Raw genomic sequence first — 23,279 nt, 5'->3', positions numbered from 1 at the left:
ATGCATGATTTGGAATGCAGTTTGGATTTTTTTTTATGCATACTGTAATTCAGTAATTCGATTTTGGAAGAAGATGGCTTAAATCCTATAGTGGATTCTATCACCTAAGTGACCTGATCGAGGATAAACTTAATCATTCAATTTATATCCAAAAGCATACAGATTGGCGTTAAGTAACATAACAATGTATTTTTTATGTGCTGCAAAAGTAGTCATAAAAATTCTTTGGACTGAATGCTCTAAAGTTTTAATAAAGAACTGTATTTCAGCTTTCCCATAAAATCATTCCTAAAGGTTTGCCCTCTTTGTTTGTAGATCACTGCGTCCCCATCTACTCATTTACATTCACAGGTTACTCAAATATTTGACAAATAAATTAATAAATACATGAAGGCATTTAACTGCAATGAGCCAGCAGTTTCTGCTTCAGGAGGTAAGTAGTAGACGTTATTCTAAAATCCTATTTTTTTTGGAAAATCTGCTCATCATTGCCAAACATACAAAGAAGAGAACGTTCATTAAGAGGCAAAAAAATAAAACAATTGAAAGTATGTCCTCATTGCTTTTCTGTGGGTTGATTGGGGCCTTGCATGTTCAGCTTACACACACTTACACACAAACAGACAGGTCTCTGGTCCCTTAGTTGATGGGAGTGTCTCTGGCCTCCTAGTTGTGGATGGCGATGTTCTCCGGCTTTCTAGTTGTGAATGGGAGTGTCTCTGGCCTCCTAGTTGTGGATGGGGATGGGCCTCTGGCCTCCTAGTTGTGGATGGGGATGTTCTTTTGCCTCATAGTTGTGGATGGGGATGGGTCTCTGGCCTCCTAGTTGTGGATAGGGATGGTCTGTTGGCAGTCGGGACAGGCTTGGTCGTGGCCGGTCCCAGGCAGCCCCACGGGGTGCTCCGACGTGGCGATCAGCAGCGTGTCCAGGGTGATCTCCGTGCACTTGGCGATGAAGCGGATGAAGGGCCGCACGTCGCCCTCGTTGGCCGTGTCCAGGGCGTTGTAGTACTCCACCCGCTGCTCCTTGCGTATGGTGATGGGCGGGTAGCGCGCCTGCATGAGCACCACGTTCATCAGCAGGCGCGACGTGCGCCCGTTCCCGTCCACGAACGGATGCACGTAGACCAGCTTGTAGTGGGCCAGTGCCGCGTACTCCACGGGGTGAAGCTGCAGCGCCTCCTCCGAGTTGAGCCACTGCACCAGCTCCTCCATGTGCCGCTGAAGGTCCTGGGGGTGCGGCGGGATGTGGTGACCCACAAACACCTGGCTGGTCCGCAGCCGGCCGCCCTCCACCGGGTCGGCGTAGCCCAGCACGCGCCGGTGGATCTCTAGGATGTCCGTGACGGCGATGGCGCCAGCCTGCGACAGCAGCGTGGTGTTGATGTACTTCATGGCGGCGTCCACGCCGATGGCCTCGCTCTGCTCTAGCAGGCTCTTGCCGGGGACGGCGTAGCGCGTCTCGATGATGTGGCGGATCTCCGACAGCGTGAGGGTGTTGCCCTCGATGGCCACCGTGTGGTAGATGTGGTGGTAGTAGGTCTCCTCCATCACACGTCGCAGGGCCGAGTTCCCTTTGGGGATGGACATGAGCCGGCGCACCTTGCTGTCGATGACGCTGAAGTGGCGCCGGTCGATCTCCTCCACTAGGGGGAGCGTGCGGTCCCGGCTGACCAGAGCCCTCTGGTTGCAGGGTGAGATGGCCAGGGCCTTGGTGTAAAGGTGGTCTGCCTGGACCACATCCTTCTCCTCCTCCAGGATGGTGCCCAGCTCCGTCAGTGCGTCCACAAAGTCTGGGTTCATGTTAAGCGCGTGTACCAGTAGTCTGTGGGCCTTGTCCCTCTTGCCCAGTTTCTTCATCTCCACAGCCTGCTGCAAAGCCGCCCGTGCTTCCTGCTCCGTCTCTGCAAACAACACGGCGTTTTAGAGCAAACCTTAACACACCTTGACACCTTAAACGCAATGATGTTGCATAATAACAAGTACACATTAGTGAAATAAAAGTTTACCTTTGAGGAAAACTTTCTCCTTCCTATTTTGAGATAACCGTGTTGGATAGAAGATAGGAAAGGCTGTACTTTATATAATACAGACGGGAAATTAATAATGTTTCTATTATGACCTAAAACCAAGAACAAAAGTAGGTGTCTCAGTGCTGGAGATCAGCCAGTACTTTTAAAGTAAGGAATAAGGCAAGTGGTATCATTTGAAATATTTTAAACGTGTGCATTTTCTATTACCTTTGCTCGGCTTGGACCTATACGGAAGGAGGTCGAGGGCTGTGAACGGGACGGTGAGACTGGTCGACTGCACGGTGTGCCGTTGAGACCTTCCCCACACCTGACAGCGTACGTGAGCAATGCCCTTTAATTTGGCACAGCACTCGTCCTCGACTCCAACCCGGGGAAGTACCAGTGCCATCAGAGCCCCGACGAGAACACAAAGAAGTGGACCCCATCCTCCTAGAAGCCGACCGCCGGTGTCTCGCCACACCGTTGTTGCAGTCATTGTCGACGTTCCCTTGCTCCATACTCAGATGACGGATGCCCCATCTATCCAACTAAAACCGGAGGAAGGCGTTAAAGTTCTACATTGACAGCTGTTACTGTCAAGATTTATAATCTTTGCCCGTGGGTGTCAACGCGTTATCAAGGAGCTTCGTAAAGGTAAATTAATAAAACACAACAAATCAGCGGTAATAAAACAACCACATGTCAGAATCTGTTCTGTAATACTACGGCCCAAAGATACGACACTCGCAGCTAATCAGATCCTTGTAAAACGTTACATTCACTTCCGCAATCAAAGGAGGGACTAGTACAGATAGTCCATCGTCTTTGGCCAGAGCGTTTTTTTGAATCGTTGCTTATTGGCTGAGCATCTAGCAACAGCGACGCAAAAATGTCGTCGTAGCCATATTTGATTGGATGCTGTGTGACGAGTCACTTGGAAAAAATAACGTCACCTGGTTTATTCATAAAACGAGAAATATAAATAAGAAATAAAAAATACATGATAATATAGATCTTAGCCGAATAATATTATTAATATATCAGCAAACGAGGGACCTCAACATATTTCAATATATGGTTGTAAATAAATGAATAAATAAGCTAAATAAAGTAAAAACGAGAGTCAAGTGGTACAGCCTTTTTCATGATGACTTCAGTATGCAATTTGTGGGGTATGCTGGTAATTGAAATTCAGCCTTAAAACGAAGGAGGGCAGTATTACTCTTTCATAAATTTATCATAGCACTCTGGCTTGGAGGTTTGTGTAAGAATGTTTTTGTAATTGTATTTCATAAGATAACTAATGAGAAAGTAATTGTCTGAATATATAAATATGTATTATAATATATAGGTGAAACTGTGGATGATGTTGTTCATTTGTATAGGCCTCATCGTTGACTTAATCGGTATTGTAGGCCTATTGTATTTTGAATAAATTTCGAGGCATTGCGAAATATAACCCATATGAAGCCCCTTCTGTTTTAGCATTTATGAAAGTCATTTATGAATCCAGGAAAGTAAGCAGCTTTATCCCTACATCACTGCAATTGCGTGTCTTTTTGGACTTATTGGTTATTTTGCATAACACATGTAGGCTATTCGTGACTGAGATTGAGTTCGGCTGAGTCGTATTAAGTTTTATTTATTTATTTATTGTTGCATTCCAAGCCTTGCACCCAGGGCGTATTTAATAACTGTCTCTTGCATATGAAGTTCGATATTCTGGTGAATGGTTGAACTGTGAAGATAAGCAAAACATGTTTACGCGACAAATTCATGTGAACGCTCTAATAAACAAGAGCTATGAGGGAAATGCATGGGCGTTTTAATAACTGTCTCTCTCTCTCTCTCTCTTTCTCAGTTTGTGTGCGTCTCTCTATCTACCTCTCTCTCCCTCTTTCTGCTTGTGTCCTCTGTGGGTCCAAGGTGATTTATGATATGGGAGAGTTATGTGGAGTGGATGGAGTTATACTAGGCATACTGTGTGCTGGAGAAGGGTGTCTAAATAGAAAAGCTCAAGACATGAAGATCCCCACCCCCTAGAGAGAAATTTAACAAAGTGTTGCTAATGATTAACGTGTGTGTGTGTGTGTGTGTTTGTGTGTGTGTGTGTGTATGTGTGTGTGTGTGTGTGTGTGTGTGTGTGTGTGTGTGCGTGTGCGTGTGCGTTTCCGTGCTTGTGTACGTCTGCGTGTGTGTGTGTGTGTGTGTGTGTGTGTGTGCGTGTGTGCGTGTGTGCGTGTGTGTGTGTGTGTATGTGTGTGCAGATTCAGAATACAGTTAATCGCAATTTTCCTTTGTGGGTCAGTTGCTCCTCAGCAGTGCTGTGCGTGTCTTTAATGTGCATCTCCAGAACTCCTCTCTGATTGGTTGGGAAGGAGGCTGCGCTCCATAATGCATAGGAGAAGATCTGCTGCTGACCGATGGGGAGATGAGAGGAGCCGTTTCAATATGCCAGTTCAAAGCTTCTCCTTCCATTCATCTTCTGAGGGGCTGTTCCCTGAACTCTTCATCTTGGGGCTTATAGTTTGTTGGGTGTGGCATAGCTCAGCGCCCAGCCTAAATCTGCATGCGTAATGTGGGCAGTTTGTGAGGTATGGATGAGACTCCACTTGCTTTTAAGGTTTTCATGACCATCATACAAGGTCTTTTTCCTGGTTCCCTCAACCATCCTACCAGGAATGCTCTCAGTCCCTAGTCCCTTAATTGAACATTATACATTGTAGTCATTAGGGAACAGGTTGAGGATTTGAGAAACTAGTTATGCCCCCAGATTTATCAGCTTGACCTTGGTTTCTGATTCTTCTAGAGACAATTGTACCAGGACTGTTCCTGTTGTCCTTGACCATTGCACCAGGACTGTTCCTTGTTTCCGGGGTTTATCAAGGAATCACGCGTGTGTTTCGACGTTCTTCATGGGGTTTTTACATAATTCTTCTCAGCCACCCTGCCTCTTACACACACATAAGCATGCACACAGGCACAAAGGCACACCACCAGCTCGCCAGCCGCTCCCTACAGTGCTGCCTCAAGAATAAAATCCATAGGCCACCTGGAGAGAAAATTGACCCGTCAGGTTAGCAAAGATATCCCTCTGGCACTCCTTCTCTCGTCCTCTTTTATTGTCTTTTGTCTATCGAATGCATTTTCTCTCCCTTTCACACGCTCTCTCTGTGTCTTTGGTGCTCTGGGTCTTTCTCCCTCACTGTCTCAGCATGCACTCTGTCCCTCTCCTTCTGTGTCTCTCTCTCAGTGGAACATCTTGGGAGCAGCCATTGTAGGCCTGCCTGCCAGTCTGTCTGAGTACAGGCTTTGTTCTGGGTGACAGAGCTGGGAAAGAGAGATACAGGGATCTTGTTAGGAAGTCTGAGCGTGGAGGGATTGGTTACTCTCTCTCTCTCTCACCATCTGTATCTTACTCCTTTCGTTATTTCTCTCTCTCTGTATCTTACTTCTCTCTCTCTCTCTCGCTCTCTCTCTCTCTCTCTTTTCTCTTGTCCAGTTGTTTGGGTTGTTACCTTTGTGAATAGAGTGAATGAATGAAAAGCTAAAGTGGAAAGCTGACAGCTGGTAGAGACCCTTAGTTGATGCGGATACTTCTCCCTATTGGTTTCCTTCAATCATATCATCTTCATCTTCATCATCATCGTCCTTATTGTTTTCATAATCTTCTTCATCTTCACCATGCAAGCTGTATCACATGGAAATCCACTGGCGTGGTTATGTAGTGTATAAAACACTGTCAAGGATCACTTTACATGGAGGTCATGTTGTTTATAAAACATGAGGGTTACAGGGAGTTAGTTGAAGATTGATGGAACGCAAGATTATTAGTTGAATGTGTGTGTGTGTGTGTGTGTGTGTGTGTGTGTGTGTGTGTGTGTGTGTGTGTGTGTGTGTGTGTGTGTGTGTGTGTGTGTGATTGTGGCATATTTTCCAGATGACTTGGTTTCTATGGTCTGAACTGTCTGGACCTTATTAATTCACTTGGTGCCCACTATCTGGCCTTTCATTTACAAAGCCCCCTCAGGGTAGACTCTGAACATGCTCACACAACCTTTATGAATGACATGAACAAAGACCATTTTCTGTGTGTGTGTGTGTGTGTGTGTGTGTGTGTGTGTGTGTGTGTGTGTGTGTGTGTGTGTGTGTGTGTGTGTGTGTGTGTGTGTGTGACTAGCCATTATAAACCATTTAAACATATACACTAGTGACATTGACAGATGTAAATGTCCACCGGCTGTATGATGGATGGATCTGCCTCACATGTTTTTGTGTAGATCACTAAGTATAGGCTAGTAGGTGGATCTACTATGATGGCTGGTAATGATGATCAACGTCTGCAGTTTGTCATGGTGAACCAACATCCAGCCCGGTGATACAATTGGGGCCCTGTAATAGATGTAATCAAGAATGCATTTGAAGATGAATAAAGACAATAAGGCATTATTATCCGTAGCAGACAAGGCCCTGCTTTTGCCTCTCCCATTCCCAGAACCTTACTTTATCTGACGTGTATTCAACATGAACTTTAATCCTCTGTATCTAAAACGATGAAGTCCCACAAAAAAAGAGACAAAGGATAAACTTGTTCAAATTTAAATTAATTTAAAATAATCTTTGTTATCAGTCATCAGAGTTCTAGGAAATCCAGATCTTATTTGATATAACAGTTGCTCAACTACCACAATGATCACATTGTGTATCAACTGCAGGCCTACTTAACGTACGTTTTCTTGATGATTCATATGATCTGTGTTGGTTGAATGGCAGGTGGTAGCTGTGGGCCACATCTTAAAGCGCACTGAGGTTGGATGAGTCATGGCAACGAGGCCCATATGGCGCTAATACATAAGGCATCCATGTGGAAATCCCTCCCCTCATGTTTGTGGCAGTGTGTGATGTCAAACAAAGTAAATAGCCAGGGGCATCTCCCGCCCGCCTCTCCCCTGGTTTCACGTCTGGAATAAGCCGCATGCTAAATTAAGCTGCATCTAGGGGCCCCAAACCACCGTCATTGTCCCCTGTGGGCTTGGGTTGCTGCTCAGGGAAGAGGCCTCTAGCCAGCTGTTTCCCAGGTTGTCTCTTCTCCCCTATAGCACTGCTTCACGCCGGTTTGGTTTGGATTCACTTTTTTCATTTACTTTGAACAATGTCACACATCGGTCATTCGGCTGAGAACAATCAAATCGTGTCAATGCCAATATATAGACAACAAGTGCTTCATGACCGAAACAAAGTTTCTAATGAACCACTCGACAGAGTGCAGAGACATAGCAATCAGAAGATGAGGGTTATTGTTTTTAATTAGGGGTCATGCATAATAGTGGATTATTCTATATTCAATGCAAGAAATGGTCAGAGGGTTAGAGAGACGGGAAGAGAGCGAAATTGTGTTTTGTTTGTGTGTGTGTGTATGCATGCGTGCGTGATAAAGTGCAACAATGCAAATGTCATTATTTGCAATGTTGCATTCACCAGAAAGTGTGACATTCGAAAAATAATTTAGCAATAAGATATTCTTATAATCAATGCCTAAAGAGCTGAGTAACCTATTTTTCCTCCATTTCATCTTTTGATGTCTTGTTATGTCTCATCTATTTAACTTGTCTTAGAAAAAAAGACATGAGGAAATGAAAGCTACCTTTCTGCTTTAAAATCAGAAACAGAGTTGACAGCGTAGACCAGCTGGTTCCTGACTGACTTAAAGGATACTCTGCTTTTTAAGCTATCGCACTTCCCTAAAGCAATGTTTTCATTGAAGTAAGGGATATTTTTTTTTGTGAATGTGTTGAATAACAACACAAAAAAATATCCCTTGCCAAAAAAAAGAAAACATTATTTTTTATATATGTATATCTTGATCAAGATATATATATATATATATATGAAGGTGAAGGGGAAGGTGATGGACTGTAAAGTTTGTATTTAAACAATCAAATTAAGACAATGTCAAGGAACATCTGGAACTCAATATCAACCAAGATGGGGGGGTTTATCCCTAGGACCTAATGACTCCAGATTTGATATACTGAACTCTCTCCCTGAAAGGATGATGTCTGTTATGAATGAAGATTTAACACGAAGCCATGCCAGTCCATCTGTGCCTATGACTCACTTTAATCCCGCTACTGTGTGTAGTGGCTGTGTGTGTGTGTGTGTGTGTGTGTGGGGGGGGGGGGGGTTGTGTTTGTCTGAGTGTAAGAGAATGAGCAAGGAGGCAGTGGGCATATATGCATTTATTTGGATGCACTTAGATGATATTTGTGTATATATAAACCTGAAAGTGTGAATATCCACCTAGTCCCCTGTTATTCATTTCAGCACTTTTATCAGACTGGGTCAACACAGTCACTCTTTTGTTAGAAGTAGTTCACTACTTCTAACAAAAGTCTGATCTCAACTTTACATGTAGGCCAAACCTTTTTGCTAATTGGCCCTTGCCCTTCTGTTCCCCATGTCAACCTCAAGCTTACAATGCTAGCTAACCCAAACACTTGCTGCACAAATCACTGTATTAAGGGGTGGCAGTAGTGGCAATAGCTCAGGAGTTAAAGTGGGTTGGCTGGTAACCCCAAGGTTGCTAGTTCGATCCCCAACTCCTCCTAGCTGACGTGCTCCTAGCTGTCGTGGTGTCCCTGAGCAAGGTACCTAACCCTAACTGCTCGTGACGAGGTGGCTGTCGCCTGCATGGTTGACTCCGCTGTCGTGTATGAATGTGTTCATGAATGTGTGTATCTCAGGCAATGTTTTAAAGTGCTTTTATCCAAAGCGCTATTTAAATGCAGTGCATTTCCAAATGCAGTCCATTATTTAACAAGCTGCACTTTAAGTGCACTGTGTGAGTATCGTAGTGTTTTAGAAACAGTGAATCCCAAACACTGTAGTGTATCGAACACACTGTGATCAACACAATGACGCATGTTGTGTTTTGCAAGCATGTTGCGATCTCAGAGAAGAGGATATACACATTTGGGGGGAAATATCAATAGCATGGGAGGTCAAAAAGGGAACAGGGATCCGACGATTGATCAGCCAAATAACCTGCGGCCATGTTGAGGTCGTCATTAGTCAATGGGCCACTCGATCAAGCACTGCTGGAATCGAGTTGTTGAAATAATTGTGGACAGATTGACCATGGGACCTGATACTGAGTGGGATCTAAGGCAGCCATCATAAATGTAGTTTTATTTTTATTTTATTTACAACTATGTGTTGTGCTGTCTTGTTCCGTGTGTGCTCATAACTCTGTAAAGCGACCTTGAGTTTGAGAAAGGCACTATATAAAATAAACATATTAATATTATTGTTATTATGTAGGCCTGCACAATTGACTTTCAACTATACCTGGGATTGTTGGAAGATAAAGCATGCTTAAAGACAGAGGTTATGATGACACTGTCAGAGATTATTTTACCCATATGTGTTGTCAGTAAGCCCTCCGTGGGAGACTAATACCCTTGTGTACGGCATACCATCCATTCTGCTAACAGGAACTACTTGCATGAATAGACACGTCAAACATACCCTATTTTGTTTTATGGCAGATATCTATATTGTGTTAAGGAAGATACAGTCAGCGTCTTGTATTTATCTTGATCTACCAGAAAGTGACAAAAAAAAAGCAGAACTATTGACTGTAGCAATAGAGCATAACATCAACCAGAACAAATGAAGCAAAGTCTATTGGCCCATAAACCACAGTTGTTTTCAGCGTTACCTCAACAAAATGTTTGCTATTGCTTTTGCTTTGTCCATCCATTAATTGTTCCACTTCCCTCCTTCTGACAGTTATTTTGTTTCTCGTTTTGAGATTAATTATGGTGCAGTGCAGGTAGACAGTCTAATGGGTCTCCGAGGCATAATTTAATATATTCAATGGGCTTGTAGCAGAATACCTTATGAAGCTCTTATTTGATAATATCACTCGGATTCCACTGCAATACAATTCAAATATTACACGTAATGTAATGTCTGCAATGAATGCAATGCAAGAGTGCAATGTCTTTTTTCCCCACAGGGGCCAGCTCTGCACTACAAGAGACGAGAGCTGAGCGTAAACTACAAACTCGTTCCTCCGAACCCCAGTGTCCCAGAATCAATAGTTATCTGAACGAGCTACACTCTTTTAGTGGAGATGGAGTCCTTGGCGTCACACAGACACACGCACGCACGCACGCACGCACGCACGCACGCACGCACGCACGCACGCACGCACGCACGCACGCACGCACACACACACACACACACACACACACACACACACACACACACACACACACACACACACACACACACACACACACACACACACACACACACACACACAGCTGTGACACCTCTCCTCCCTGACACCCCTACCCCCTCCCACATGTGTTTGTGATGTTTTTAATATGTTGCTTATGTGCTGAGGTGTTTTTTTTTTCCTAATCCCTACACTGTGACCCCCTTTGAGGAGCCTAGTTTGGGAAAGATTAGTTTGGGAATTATCTTTTTTTTTCCCCCTCGTTTTCCCTCGTTTTCCTTTTCTTATCTAATAATGAGGGAGCGCATGCGTCCCGACAGTCTCTCCATCCTGTCTCCCCACACTGTCTTTTTTATGTTTCTTGGACTGGCAATTTCGTTGCTCTGTACTTGTGACATGTGCAATGACAAAAGTCTACTACTACTCATTTAATGTAAATGCATTAATCGCAAAGCAACATGTTTATTTAAAAACCAATATTTTTTTCAGGATTAAAAATACTGGGGAAAATAAACTGTTTTACATGACCTATTCCGTGAACATGATCGCTGCTGTCTCACCAGATCGTTTTTAACCGGAAACGACGCCATCAAACAAGTACTTTTTTATTGTTTTGATTGGTACACCCTTCCCCCACCGAAAAAATACACATTATATCTTTATCATGTAAATCTAAAAATACTGTATAATTACAGCTGTCGTAGGCCTATCGTACGCTCATCAAAGGGTTCATTCATTCGGTGTTTGGTTGTTCATCCAGGATGTGGCAAACATCATTTATGTTGGTTCTGAAGAGACATTCAAGGTCATTTCATAGTTGTTACTACAACTAAGCATACATGAGGAGCTGGAAAATATACAAAGGAGACTTGGACATGTGTGTATAAAAAAGGGGAATGCCCAATAACCTAGTATGAGTTACCTATTATTTCAAGAGTGTATCTAGACTTCATCTTGAGAAAGTCAAAAGGTAATACTTTGTTTAAAATAGTACATTCATTGAAATTCTTTGCTCACACGTTTTTTTATATACATATTTTTGAAACTATTAGGGAAATAAGTCGATCATACAATGATGTTATTAGCACCTCATGGAAATGGCCAATGTTGAAAATGCAGTAGTGAAAGCAAGTGGGGGTAGGAAATGTTGGGCAAGGGCTAAATCAGCTGATTTCAAAACCTAAAAAGGCTGTCAGAAAAGGTTTTAAAAGAAGAACAAAAGGCCGAAAGCAGTCAAAGACACGGAGGCATTTAAGTCACTGGAACATTGTGGCAACGGTAGGCTCTCTTTTATTCACATTTACAATCTTTTCAACCGATAAAAAAAAACAACACACACAACAATAAGGTTACATTTGTAAACATAAGAAAAATAACCTTTTAGGTGTGTAATTAGACAAATTGCCCTTTTAAAAAGAGTTTGAACCATTCACGACTACATCTCTGAACAAAGCTCAGCCATTTTCTTGTTTTAATTCAAATTTATACACATGATTCTACTTTTTTTAAGTGGATTCTTAAATCAGTTCAGCTCTCTTGAATTACTACGATCTTAAATGTACAACTGTGTCAGTTAATCGACAGAATAAAAACCAATGACAAAAGTTAGTTACTGTAATATGTAACCATATGTTGGCCATGAAATGTAAAGGGTGGTCTTAACTAAAATACTGTGTTGTGTTTATATTTCTTTCCTCAGAACTTTGTGCTGACCTTTATTCAACCATTGCCATAATGGATTTAGGGGATTATGATTCCAGTGAGTACTACAACTACACTTACATGGAGGACGATAACAAGACCACAATGCAGGGTTCCTCTTCCCAAACCGTCACAGGTTGTTTTGATTCGATTGCCTGCGTTGCACTCATCGTAATCAACGTCGTCATCTTCATACTGGGCTTCTGCGGCAATGCTGTCGTGATTTGGATCGCCGGCTTCAAGATGAACAAGTCGGTGAACACCACCTGGTACCTGAGCCTGGCCATCTCTGACTTCATCTTCTGTGCCTGCTTGCCTTTTGGTATCGCATACTTGGCGATGGGAGAGTGGATATTCGGCCTGGTCATGTGCAAGCTCACCTCCTTCGTCATGTTTCTCAACATGTTCAGCAGCATCTTCCTGCTGGTGGTCATCAGCGCAGACCGCTGCGTGTCTGTGGCGTTTCCAGTGTGGGCGCAGAACCAACGCACCGTCAGGAAGGCCTCAGCCGTGGTGGTCCTGGCCTGGGTGATGTCCATCGCGCTCAGCATGCCAAGTATGTTGTTCCGTGACGTGACCGACCACCGAGGGAAGGTAACTTGCGTCAACAATTACACCATGTATCGACACAGCCACAAGTACGTGGCGTGGAGCCGCTTCCTTGGAGGGTTCGTGGTGCCCTTCTTGATCATCATCTTCTGCTACTCTGTCATCATCCTCAAACTCACAAAGAACAAGATGACCAAATCGACCAAACCGTTCAAGGTCATGTCGGCCCTCATCGCCACTTTCTTCATCTGCTGGCTCCCATACCACATCTTCATTCTGCTGGAGCTGAACCACCACCAGTTCAATGTGGAGATCCTCACCATTGGACTACAGGTGGGCACGACTATTGCGACGGCCAACAGCTTCCTGAACCCGTTCCTCTATGTTTTCATGGGCAACGACTTCAAGCAGAAGTTCAAGAGTTCCCTGCTCAACAAAATGGAGAATGCTATGGGTGAAGACGGCCGCACCCTCAGCCGGTACCTGTCCAGGTCCAGCTCTTATGACGCCAGGGCCTCTACACACATCTAGAATGCTTCAGCTCATGAACATTACAAACATAACATCTGTTGTCTGTGTCCAGATGGCAATGTTTTCCTACCTATAGCTCCTATACGTCAAATGCAATTATTGATTTGTTGTACAAAGAATGTAGACGGGGACGGATATAGCGCAGTGGCTTGCGTGTTTGATTTTAGCCTTAAGGACGTGGGTTGGGTCCCTAATGTACACGGGCTACCTGTAAGCATCTTTGACCAAGATGCCCAATCCCTTTCTGCTCCTTCATGACCCGAATCAGTATTCACTGTAAATCATGTTGATTGAAGTGTGGTAAATGTGAAATTGGATCTATAAATAATATATCAAATATTTCTCAGGTAAATTAAGCTTAGTCCTGGTCCGGTTAGGGTTGTATAGAGTTGTTTACTTAATATGATTGTTCACAGAGGCATATGGAAATGCATACTTTTAATTTGAATGTCTTGTCAGTTTATAACCACATTAAAAGGAATGTGGATGTAGGAATTTTGTGAAATCATTATTTCTATTTTCTATTTTCTGTTTTTTATAAGTAAGTAATAACTTTGTAATAAGCTAATGTGATTAGATCATTTGTAGGATGGCAACGTTTATAAGAAACATGTGGCACATTTACTATTCCTTCAACGATTTGTAATGTCATCCATGAATACACATTTTCTTTTTACAGAGATGTGTTTAGATGCTAGAGTCCATAGCCCATAGCTTCACTTTTTATGACCCTTACTGTAGAGCGAGATCCTTTTTTGGGAAAGGCCTTAAAACATGAATTAAAGTTGATACATAGGAGATGTATTTGTATCACTTCATATACAGTCTACTCCTATGACAACAAACAAACAAGGTAATGTTCCTCCTTATAGGCCTATTATTAACGACAGGTAGGCCTAATATTAATATATATATTTTCTAATGAATAATTGCTCAACAAAATGGAGCAATTATTGAATAATTGTAGCTGTTGATCGTCTTTCCTACACGTAATGATTGAATGACCTCACATCACAGAACACGGATGAATTTACCTAATTAGAGTATTTATTGGGCCTTTAAAACATTACATTCATCCCATATAGAAAATACATTCTCATGTGACACCCTTATACAGACTGCCAGTCCTTCCATGAAAGCAAGTTTGACTAAAGCTTAATGCAGGTGTAAAAATAGAAAACAATATCTCGCCTTACAAAGGTTCTGCTGTTATCCTTATTTTTTAAATGTTTAAAAATATATACATGTATAGTATACAGTATATGGAAGTCCTTTAGAAGCTTGTGTTTTTATTGAAGCATACATAGTAGCAGGTTACAGGTTAGTGTTAAAAGTGCCATTTTAAAAACCCTTAACAGAATGCATTATGCTTTTGGAGTAGATTGGATTTGCTTAAGCTACATTAGCAGTCGAGAAGAAAATAAACTTTTCTTTAAAAAAATACAATTGTAATCAACAAATTGGATGTTTTCATTTTTTTCAACTTATTTTTTTTAACCTTATGTGCTACGATTAATATGGGGGTACTACCAGAAGTTTTCTTGAGTCTATAGGAGATCTGAGATATACATTAAATCATAATAATAATGATAACATATCGTAAAACATAATGCCAAATTCCTCAGTGGTTTCGGGGGACGTGGTCATGCACAGTAAATGCTATTTGGGATAGTCCAGTGTAGAAAACATAACTTAGCCGAGTCACATCTGCAAATCATAAAACAAAATTGCCGTATTATCATCAGTTATTAAGTTTCGCTGATTTTACTGCTTCGGGTATCACTATCCTTGTGAATATAGAGTTATGGAGAGACAAGAGTCTCGAAGAGAAGAGTACAAATACAACCATCATCATGGGTAAGATGCAAGTGTTTTTTTTCAAACCAGCATTGGGCTTCCTTTAAATACAGGATCAATCTGCGGTGTATAAAATAGCATTATTCATAGCTGTGGTAGCAGCAGACATCTTTTCAATTCTATTTTTCACAAAAATAAAGTCCATATTATATTCCATACAGTGTTTCAACAAACCTTTGTATTGCATTTTTCCTTCTACTATGATTATGATTCTGTGGTAAAACAGCGATTTGCCTCCGTACTATGAGAGCAAATCTACCTTCTTACTAAGGCATCGTTGCTTTGACGGATCTCATTCAACAAGTACGCATTTCTAAAACCCAAATAATAAATAAACATTGAACCGCTGCTATATATTTCAACAGCAAACATCACAAAATAAAGTTTACGGGGAAAACGACTAACAGAATTTCAGAACAGAACAAATCATTTAAATTAAATGTTAAACAACAGAAGGGGAAAAACAAAATCAAGTCCAACGACGACAGTGAAAAGGGGGAGCCATCTTGTGTATCATCTCGGCATGTACTCCATTGGCACGCCCGACATGTTCTTGGCCCTCAGCGCGACGTCCACTGTTCGGATCAGTTTGTTGATGTCCGCGCACATCTCCGGCGTGTAGGGATCGTACTCGAGCTTGCGCAGGCCCGAGCGCTTGAAGTTCCCGTCCTTCTGGCCCTCCACGCAGAGCAAGCGGTCCTCAGACACCACGGGACCCAGGAACAGCACCATGGCCTTGAGCTGGGAGAAGAGGTCCCGCTTCAGGTCCTCGAAGTGAACCACGTGGACGTGCCTCCCGTAGCGCAGCCAGTCCAGGGTGTGGGACGCCCACCATGGAGCGTAGTTCTTCACAAACTCTGGCCACTCTGGAGGATACCGAGAGAGACGAGGGGAATCAGATACAATCAAATAAGATAAAACTTAAATACAATGTATTATTAGAATTATTATTATTACTTATTAATTCCATTCAAAAGTAATAAGTTCAAGGTGTAATATGCAAAATACAGGGATAAAACAGGGTGGATGCAAACATCTCACATCTTTATATCACCAGAATGCTAACATTTATACAATCACCAGAGAGACAGAATGACAAGAACTTAACAGATGGTGTGAGTGTGCAAACAAAACCCCAAAGATAAAATCGACACAATGCTAACATCTCCAGAAAGTTCACCTTTTTTTGAGAAGTAACTTCGGCCTCCCCCTTTGCAGCCCGAAGGGGAAGAACACAAATGTGGAAGTGACAAATTGATAAGCTAGAGTTTCCCTCCATGTCATGAAGCACAATGGAACAGGCTGACACCATTTAAAAGCCAGGCTTTACATCACTCGTTTAATAATTGCTTCTGGAGTTATGCCAGCCTAGGCAGACATAACTCTAGTAGCAAGTGCATAAACTAATTAGGAGAGTGTGTAATTTATTAATTATTAATCAAAGGGAGGGGTCTGCTGATCCGGCATTTCAGAAACTAGCAATGGAAACCATTTGTGCCAAAGGGAGCGGAACCACCGGACCAGACTGGAAAAAATCTGCAGCCAGAATTCCCGCAAATATTCCGGTCCAATGTCAGTCTCGCCAAAGACATTTGCTTCGCTACTAACGCTGGTTTGACCGGACACGGCAGCTGAGTTGTAGCTGGTGTCAAATGCGTCTACTGCAGAAACACAATGATACTTTTTCCAAACACTCCTTTTTCATCTACCGAACAAGGTATACAGCCAAAGAAACACTAAACTGTGTTTCCTCTGACTTGACTCCATTGGCAAGCCTTGACAAGCCACAGTACTGGTGACGTAATCTGCCCTCAGAGATGTGGTGAGGGCAATAACATTATTCTTCAGCAAAACCACATCTCACTCATCTAATTTCACTGAACAGTGAAGGGAAGGTTACTTTTAAAATGTAATGTATGACTCTTAGAGTCAGGGTAGTTGCGAGGGTAGTTGAGAGGGTAGTTGCATCTAGATGCTTCTCAGATCTACCCTGACAACAACAATCTCTTTGCACAATTCCAATGTGTCTTTCCCCTCAAACATCTCACAGAAACAGCCCTGATCAAGATCATCAATGACCTTCTCCGTGCAGCTGATTCCACTTTATTCCCTATCCACATCCTCCTGGAACTCACAGCAGCCTTTGACACTGTATCCCGTCAGCTCCTTATGATCGGATCGTCTGCCTAGCATTAGATTTGTAGCAGTGTTTTGACTCCTACCTTGAAGACACGGCCAATTCAGAATTACCTGTCAAAAGTATAAATTGTTCAACAGAGTTGTACAGGGTTCAGTGTTGAGGCTACTGTTTATTATTTACCTCCTCTCTCATGGCAACATCCTTTGCCACTATGCTATTCAGTTCCACAGTTATACTGATGACACACAGCTTTATGTGTCCACTAAGCCCACTTCTTCTCTCCCTTCCAGTACCCTTACTGCCTGTCTCCATGATGTACAGATGACAAACAACTGCCTAAAATTCAACAGTAGTAGAACTGAGCTACTCCTCATTGGCTATAAATCAACACACTGAAAAACAAATAGTTCCCTCCACATTGCAGAAGTCACCACACCTGGCTGTCTCTATAAAGGTTAAGAGCATTGATGTAAACCTGGACAGCACATTTTCTTTCTCAAGCTACCTTAACAATTTCTCCCAGCTTTACTTTTACAAGCTAGCTTTATGAGAATACTGTATTGAGATTGTCATTTTTTGGATTCATTGTAATTTTTGTACTCTTCAACCATCTTTTCTTATTTATTTACTTTGAATGTGTGCGAATGAAATAGTGCATACAATGACATACTATTTATTGGGATTTTAGTGAACCAATGTTATCCTGTCAAATGTATTACATTCTTTCAGCTTCTGGAAAGAGTCCCGTGAGGACATCTATTATTTACTTCCTGCTAAGATAAAAAGTGAAAATAACAGTTAGAGAAATGGTTTTTTTTTTATTGAATAACAACAATTGTTACATAACAAAAACTTTTCTTCTGTTGACATCCAGGTTTCAGTTCTTGTTTTCTCAAACGATTTGGCTGGTTTGTTATGACCTCAGGTTAATTGTTTACATTGTCTATGTTGAGATGTAAACCAGACAAATCGGCCATCAACAGTGTGGTTATATAATGTTTTTTAGCAATGCTGTCTTATTTATGTCTCATTAAATCAGACGTACATACTTAACTGTCCAACTTCTATCTGTGGACATGTTTCAGTGTTTGCATGCGAAAACATATTAGGCTACGCGTAATGCATTATCAACTGGCATTGCTGACAATAAAAAATAGCATCAACGATTTCCAACCTGTATTGGAATGCGGTCAACTCAGGTATGACGTCATTCCCAGCTCCAACTTCCGAATAAATGGAACCCAGCATTATAGGCGGTAATAATGATAATTGTGAATTCTGAATGCAAAGCAACATTTCAATAGGTTGTGGGTGTAAGTGTGTGAAAGGGGTGATTTATTTTACTGCAATAATAATTAAACCAGCACCATGTAGCTTGTCTGCTGTAGCTATCTCCTCCATTAGAAAAGATGTGATCCAAAAATCACTGCAGAATAAAAGATGCCCTTCCATGACTCAATTCATCCAGGGAATTTCTCACTATAAATCGTTTTATTCTGGTTCAATGGAGCCAACTGCTGAGTTTTCTGGTGCAAAAACATAAACAAAATTTCAAGAGGACACGTAAGAAATGCTGGTTCACGGGCTCACTCCCAATGCCAGCGTTTAAAGATGTGACATTCTCACCACGTCAGCAGTATGTGTCACTCAGCAGTGACACATGAAGTGAAATAAGTGTCACTGCCTCTGCCTAATAATCTAGAACAATCGCTCTGAGTCAGCCTACTCACCCTTCCCCTTCCAGTGAGCCTGGGATGCAAACCCAATATGGCCGCCGTATTTGCGGTTGAACTCCGCCATCAGGGCCTTGTAGGGGTTCCTGATCATGAGTATGCCAGAGTCGAAAGCTTCGATCTCTTTCTTCCCGCTCTCATGGGTCTTGATGCAGATGGTCCTTCCACTCCGCCAGTGGTCTCGCTCCCCCTTAAATCCTATGAGAAAAATGTAATGAATATAAGGAGGCAAATGCCACATCATATGTGCACAGTTAGACACTTACAAACCTTGAGTCTTTGAAATAGTTGGACACCTGGTCACATCTGGCATTGCCAAACTTGGATCTCCTGTGAATACTTTACCTAACCTCGAAAGCGATTTTTAAGGCGCTGTTTCATGAATCGAAAGAATAGGACTGTCTCCATACAGGTCCTACAAGCTGGGTAGCTTAATATAGGAGTTGAGTTATTTTTGCTGTGCTATGCAGTTTCATTTTTTTTAAATGGAGAAATAAGCCTGTCTTACACTAAATGTGACTTTTGTCCACCTTTGTACCCATTGTTTAAAGAGTTCATTACCATGAAAACAGGAAATGAACGTGAATGAAGACATAAGTGACAAATAACTCACTGCATTGTTTGTGTTAATGTTTTTTGTGTGCGTTCCCATCCAACTCAAACAAGGTTGTTTGGTAATCCCATTGTGACATATTTGCATTAAATGCGAATATATTCAAATTGTTTTAGCGTAGCCTTAGCATTGGGACGAATGAAGAAAAACTAAAATCAAATAATTTTGACGCGTTCGTTTACGTCCCACATGACACAGGTTGATGATGTAACCGAGGGGTCCAACTCTACTGTCTGGTCGAGCATCACGCCCACCTTTGTTGTAGAGCGAGCCATCGAAGTAGTAGCTGCCCGAGTAGAAGCCTGTGGCGAGCTCAATGAGGTGCCGGGCCCAGGTGTTTCCGGCGCCGGGGAAGCTGGCCAGGGCCTGCAGCAGCTTGGAACGGGAGGGCAGAAAGCGGCGGTCCATGCAGCGGTTGTCTAGGGGGAAGACCAACACAAGGCAATCCTCCTCAGAACCTCTTCATAGATCAACTGTGTAGCAATTTTTACTTTTGTCCACTTCTGCGCTTCAATAGTTGGACCGATTGTAGAACTGCACAACACTCAATGATATATATGATTTATATACATAGAATAAATGTAAACTTGTAAAATGTATTTTCATATATTTTACGTGGTTGCTGCACAACCACATCATCCTGACGAAGATAAAAACAGTGATGTTTTGAAATCTCCATGTTGGGTGACAGCGTGTCTTTATAGCAACCAGGATGCTGACTCTGCAGGGTCCTTTGTCTGAGGGTCACTGGTGGTTTCAATGACGTCAAGAGAATTTCCAAAGAGGAGAAGTGAAATGGCTCACTGGCAACTAGTGCAAGAGTCAATGCTAACAAAGGTACGGCTCAAGTAAAAACGTAAAGTAAAAAGTTATGGAGATACATTTGTTTTCTTCAGACGCTACTTCCTGGTCATGGTTGCGAGGCAGAACAGCTGGTGCCTATTCCAGGATACTAAAGGGCAAACCCAGTTGAACCAGGTCTTTGTAGAAGACCTTGGTATCCCGGACAGATCCTGGGGCACATGGAGAGCGCAAGCTAACCCCACGCAGACAGGTTACGTGCCGGGAATTGAACCTGCGGCTTGTGTAGCATTATATTGCTTTAATTTGGAGGGTATTGGAGTGTAGTGGCTAGAGTGTTCGACTCCCAGCATAAAGGTAGTGTGCATTCATGTCCACACTACCTGTCATCCTTCAGCAAGATGTCTTAACCGTACCTGCCCCTAAATAATATGTCTCTGAATTCACAGTCTAGTTACTTGGGCTGAAATTATCTGGTTAATGAATACATTGTAAATAATACAATATTATTTACAATGTAAATGAAGAGGCTAGGCCTACTCAATGCTCTTTGTAACTATGTATCTATGCATGTACCTTGAACCTGTGTTTGATAGACGACAAAGTACTGGTCGTTCCCACAGCTCTCCAGCTCCTCCACATGGCAGCGGTGAAGGCACATGTTCTCCTCCTCAGGCTCGTGGAGGGAGAAGTGTGACGTTGGGAAGCCACAGTGGCAGCGATCCCCAGCCAGCACTGCCAGAGACTGCTCCTGGGGTGCCAAGGACACACACACACGCCCGTTACACACTCACGGGACTCACACAGGACTACTGTTATAACTCAATACTACCACTACACACACACAGAGGAACACGAAAATCACACAAACACAGGTAGATGTATGCACATGGATACATAAACACATACTGGGCATGCACAAAGACACACACAGATAACACATATAAATACATATAAATATTACACATATAAACACCTATCAAGGCACATGCATGTGCCTTTATTTATGTATGTATGTAGGTAGGTATGTATGTATGCATCGACAACCATAAACACACACACACACACACACACACACACACACACACACACAAACATATTTTATACCTTCTCTGTGCACATGTCAACACACTTGTCAACAGACATGTTTTGTATGACCGCTGTAACAGGAAGGGCCAGAGAGACGTTGTCGGGCTTGAGGAAGCAGCCCTTGAATATGGCACTTCCATCTGCAACAGAGAAACAGGATCTTACTTACATGACCCCCCCCACACACACACACATAATGAACACATGTATGTTTCATGTTGTCTTCATTATGTACACACAAGAGATCTACTCTTTATCTAGGAGTGCTAGCTAAGCTGAGATGTCTGAAACTGTTGCATTGCCATCCATCAAGTAGGATGGGAGTTAAGCACTATCTCTGCTGCCGATGTATTTGTTGTTGTTCCCTTATCATCCCTAGAGTCTAGGTCAGGGGTCAGCAACCTCTGGAGCCGCATCCGACACTTCCAACCCCTGCAGTGGCTCCTTGAAGCTTCGAAAAAAGCTTGGAAATAAATAATGGCTATTTCCTTTTTTTCTTTCAAAGGGAACTCCTCTTATTTGGAGATCAAGGTGACACTAAAATAACTAAGGAAAGTGTTTTAATATTTGGTCAACCAAAATATACACAGAAGAAATTCAGCAAACTATAGCCTATTCGTTTTTTTATATACAGTATAACTATGTACACATCTTTATACGCCGTGCTATCTTCATTATAGGGGTCACATTTTTAGGGGTCAAAAAAGGTGTTGTAATGCATTTTATTTGATGTGGGACCAAAAATGGCTCTTCGGACAGTTACGGTTGCAGACCCCTGGTCTAGACGACATCCCTACAACCAGATATCTGCATATGAATGTAGAACCTATAAGCAACTGAACCACAGTGGATCGGAAGCGCTCTAGTCTCCTTCTGTAGCCTGTTTGTACTATGAGTAGTATTGACCAATCAGTTTTGAGTGGGCTTTGGTTGAATGCAGGTATACAGTCTCCTCCATTCATGCATCTCAGGTTCCTAATCAAACGGTAAACAAAGACGGCTGCACAAAAGAGACAGTCTTGGCCTTGAGATCCGTTATCGATTATCTGGTAACACCAGAACCCCAACCATATTGCCCGTCCCGAGAGGCAAACAGTTGTTCGCTGATTGTCAACAGCATAGGGTTGATTAAGAAGCCATCTAAAATAGCTTTCAGAGCCCCTCTCTTGTTTATGTTGTTAGCGTAACCCCAGTGAAATAGCACATTGAGGCAGTCCAAAACCTTAGAGGGATGCAGTATGACCCTTCAACCCTGATTTGGGTTAGGGTTACTAAGTACTGCATATACTTTAGATTTATTTTAAGAGGACATTAAAATTATTTGATTTTCATGTAACATTGCATGTATTGCATCCATGATGAAAATGTGTAGTGCGGCACGAATCGCTCTTCCCCTTTATGTCTTGTTGTGCAGTCTGTTTTTTTTTGCGATGTTGTCAGCATGAGTCAGAGAAACAACTTCTGGGTCGAAAACCAACACTGAATTAATGTCTCTGCACCCCGAAAAAACGGGAAAAAAAAACGGGAACGGTTCTTTGTCCACCCCAATGTAAACATGTAAAATTAGCCAACAGATCCAAAATTGAAACGCAAACTTTGGAAAGAATCCACTGTTTATCCCATTGGACTTTAAGGTCTGAATTCTACACTTAACCCTGTTTCAACAGCCACATATTCATATTTTATTTCACAAGGATAATTGAGGATTCACATTCCCCTTTTTCAAATGACCATGGCTCAATTTATTTATATAAATATAAATGTATCAATAATTAAGGATTGAATATGATTAGACACAGTTTAAAAAACAAAATCCCCAAAAAGGATAGGGATAGTTTATAGCGTAGTGTTAGTGTCATATGAACATTTTCCCTTAGTACTGCATGGTTTGACCATTAAAACCAACAGAGGGAGAATATGAAAATATGGAACATCCCCATCAATATTGGCTTTGGATAGTAATAGTCTCCTAGTATGTCCGTGGCTTTAGATAGTAATAGTCTGGCAG

General features: G+C 42.2%; 3 protein-coding genes across 4 annotated transcripts in view; 1 reads left to right on the top strand and 2 right to left on the bottom strand.

The window, feature by feature from the left end:
* Nucleotides 1-224: 224 nt before the first annotated feature.
* Nucleotides 225-2,761, bottom strand: ficd (FIC domain protein adenylyltransferase). The gene is made up of 2 exons (XM_079737850.1): nt 2,241-2,761; nt 225-1,904 (listed from the first exon to the last, which is right to left on the bottom strand). The coding sequence occupies exons 1-2, from the start codon at nt 2,506-2,508 to the stop codon at nt 823-825; spliced, it is 1,350 nt and encodes a 449-aa protein (XP_079593976.1). The 5' UTR covers nt 2,509-2,761; the 3' UTR covers nt 225-822.
* Nucleotides 2,762-11,485: 8,724 nt separating this feature from the next.
* cmklr1 (chemokine-like receptor 1) lies at nt 11,486-13,529 on the top strand. Its single transcript, XM_079745258.1, has 2 exons — nt 11,486-11,535; nt 11,957-13,529. The coding sequence occupies exon 2, from the start codon at nt 11,992-11,994 to the stop codon at nt 13,036-13,038; it is 1,047 nt and encodes a 348-aa protein (XP_079601384.1). The 5' UTR covers nt 11,486-11,535; nt 11,957-11,991; the 3' UTR covers nt 13,039-13,529.
* A 538-nt stretch (nt 13,530-14,067) lies between these two features.
* Nucleotides 14,068-23,279, bottom strand: part of wscd2 (WSC domain containing 2) — a 32,940-nt gene continuing 23,728 nt past the window's right edge. For both annotated transcript variants that reach the window (XM_079745238.1, XM_079745239.1), the window contains 5 exons: nt 21,290-21,411; nt 20,759-20,933; nt 19,636-19,800; nt 18,766-18,966; nt 14,068-15,761 (listed from right to left, as the gene is read on the bottom strand). In XM_079745238.1, coding sequence (XP_079601364.1) covers nt 15,409-15,761; nt 18,766-18,966; nt 19,636-19,800; nt 20,759-20,933; nt 21,290-21,411 — 1,016 coding nt within the window. In that variant the 3' untranslated portion in view covers nt 14,068-15,408. The remainder of the gene's footprint in view (nt 15,762-18,765; nt 18,967-19,635; nt 19,801-20,758; nt 20,934-21,289; nt 21,412-23,279) is intronic.

This window comes from Pollachius pollachius (genome assembly GCF_949987615.1).
Source record: "Pollachius pollachius genome assembly, chromosome: 1".
NCBI lineage: Eukaryota > Metazoa > Chordata > Actinopteri > Gadiformes > Gadidae > Pollachius > Pollachius pollachius.
The sequence above is the reverse complement of the archived record's forward strand: the minus strand, read 5'-3'. Positions and strand labels throughout refer to the sequence as shown.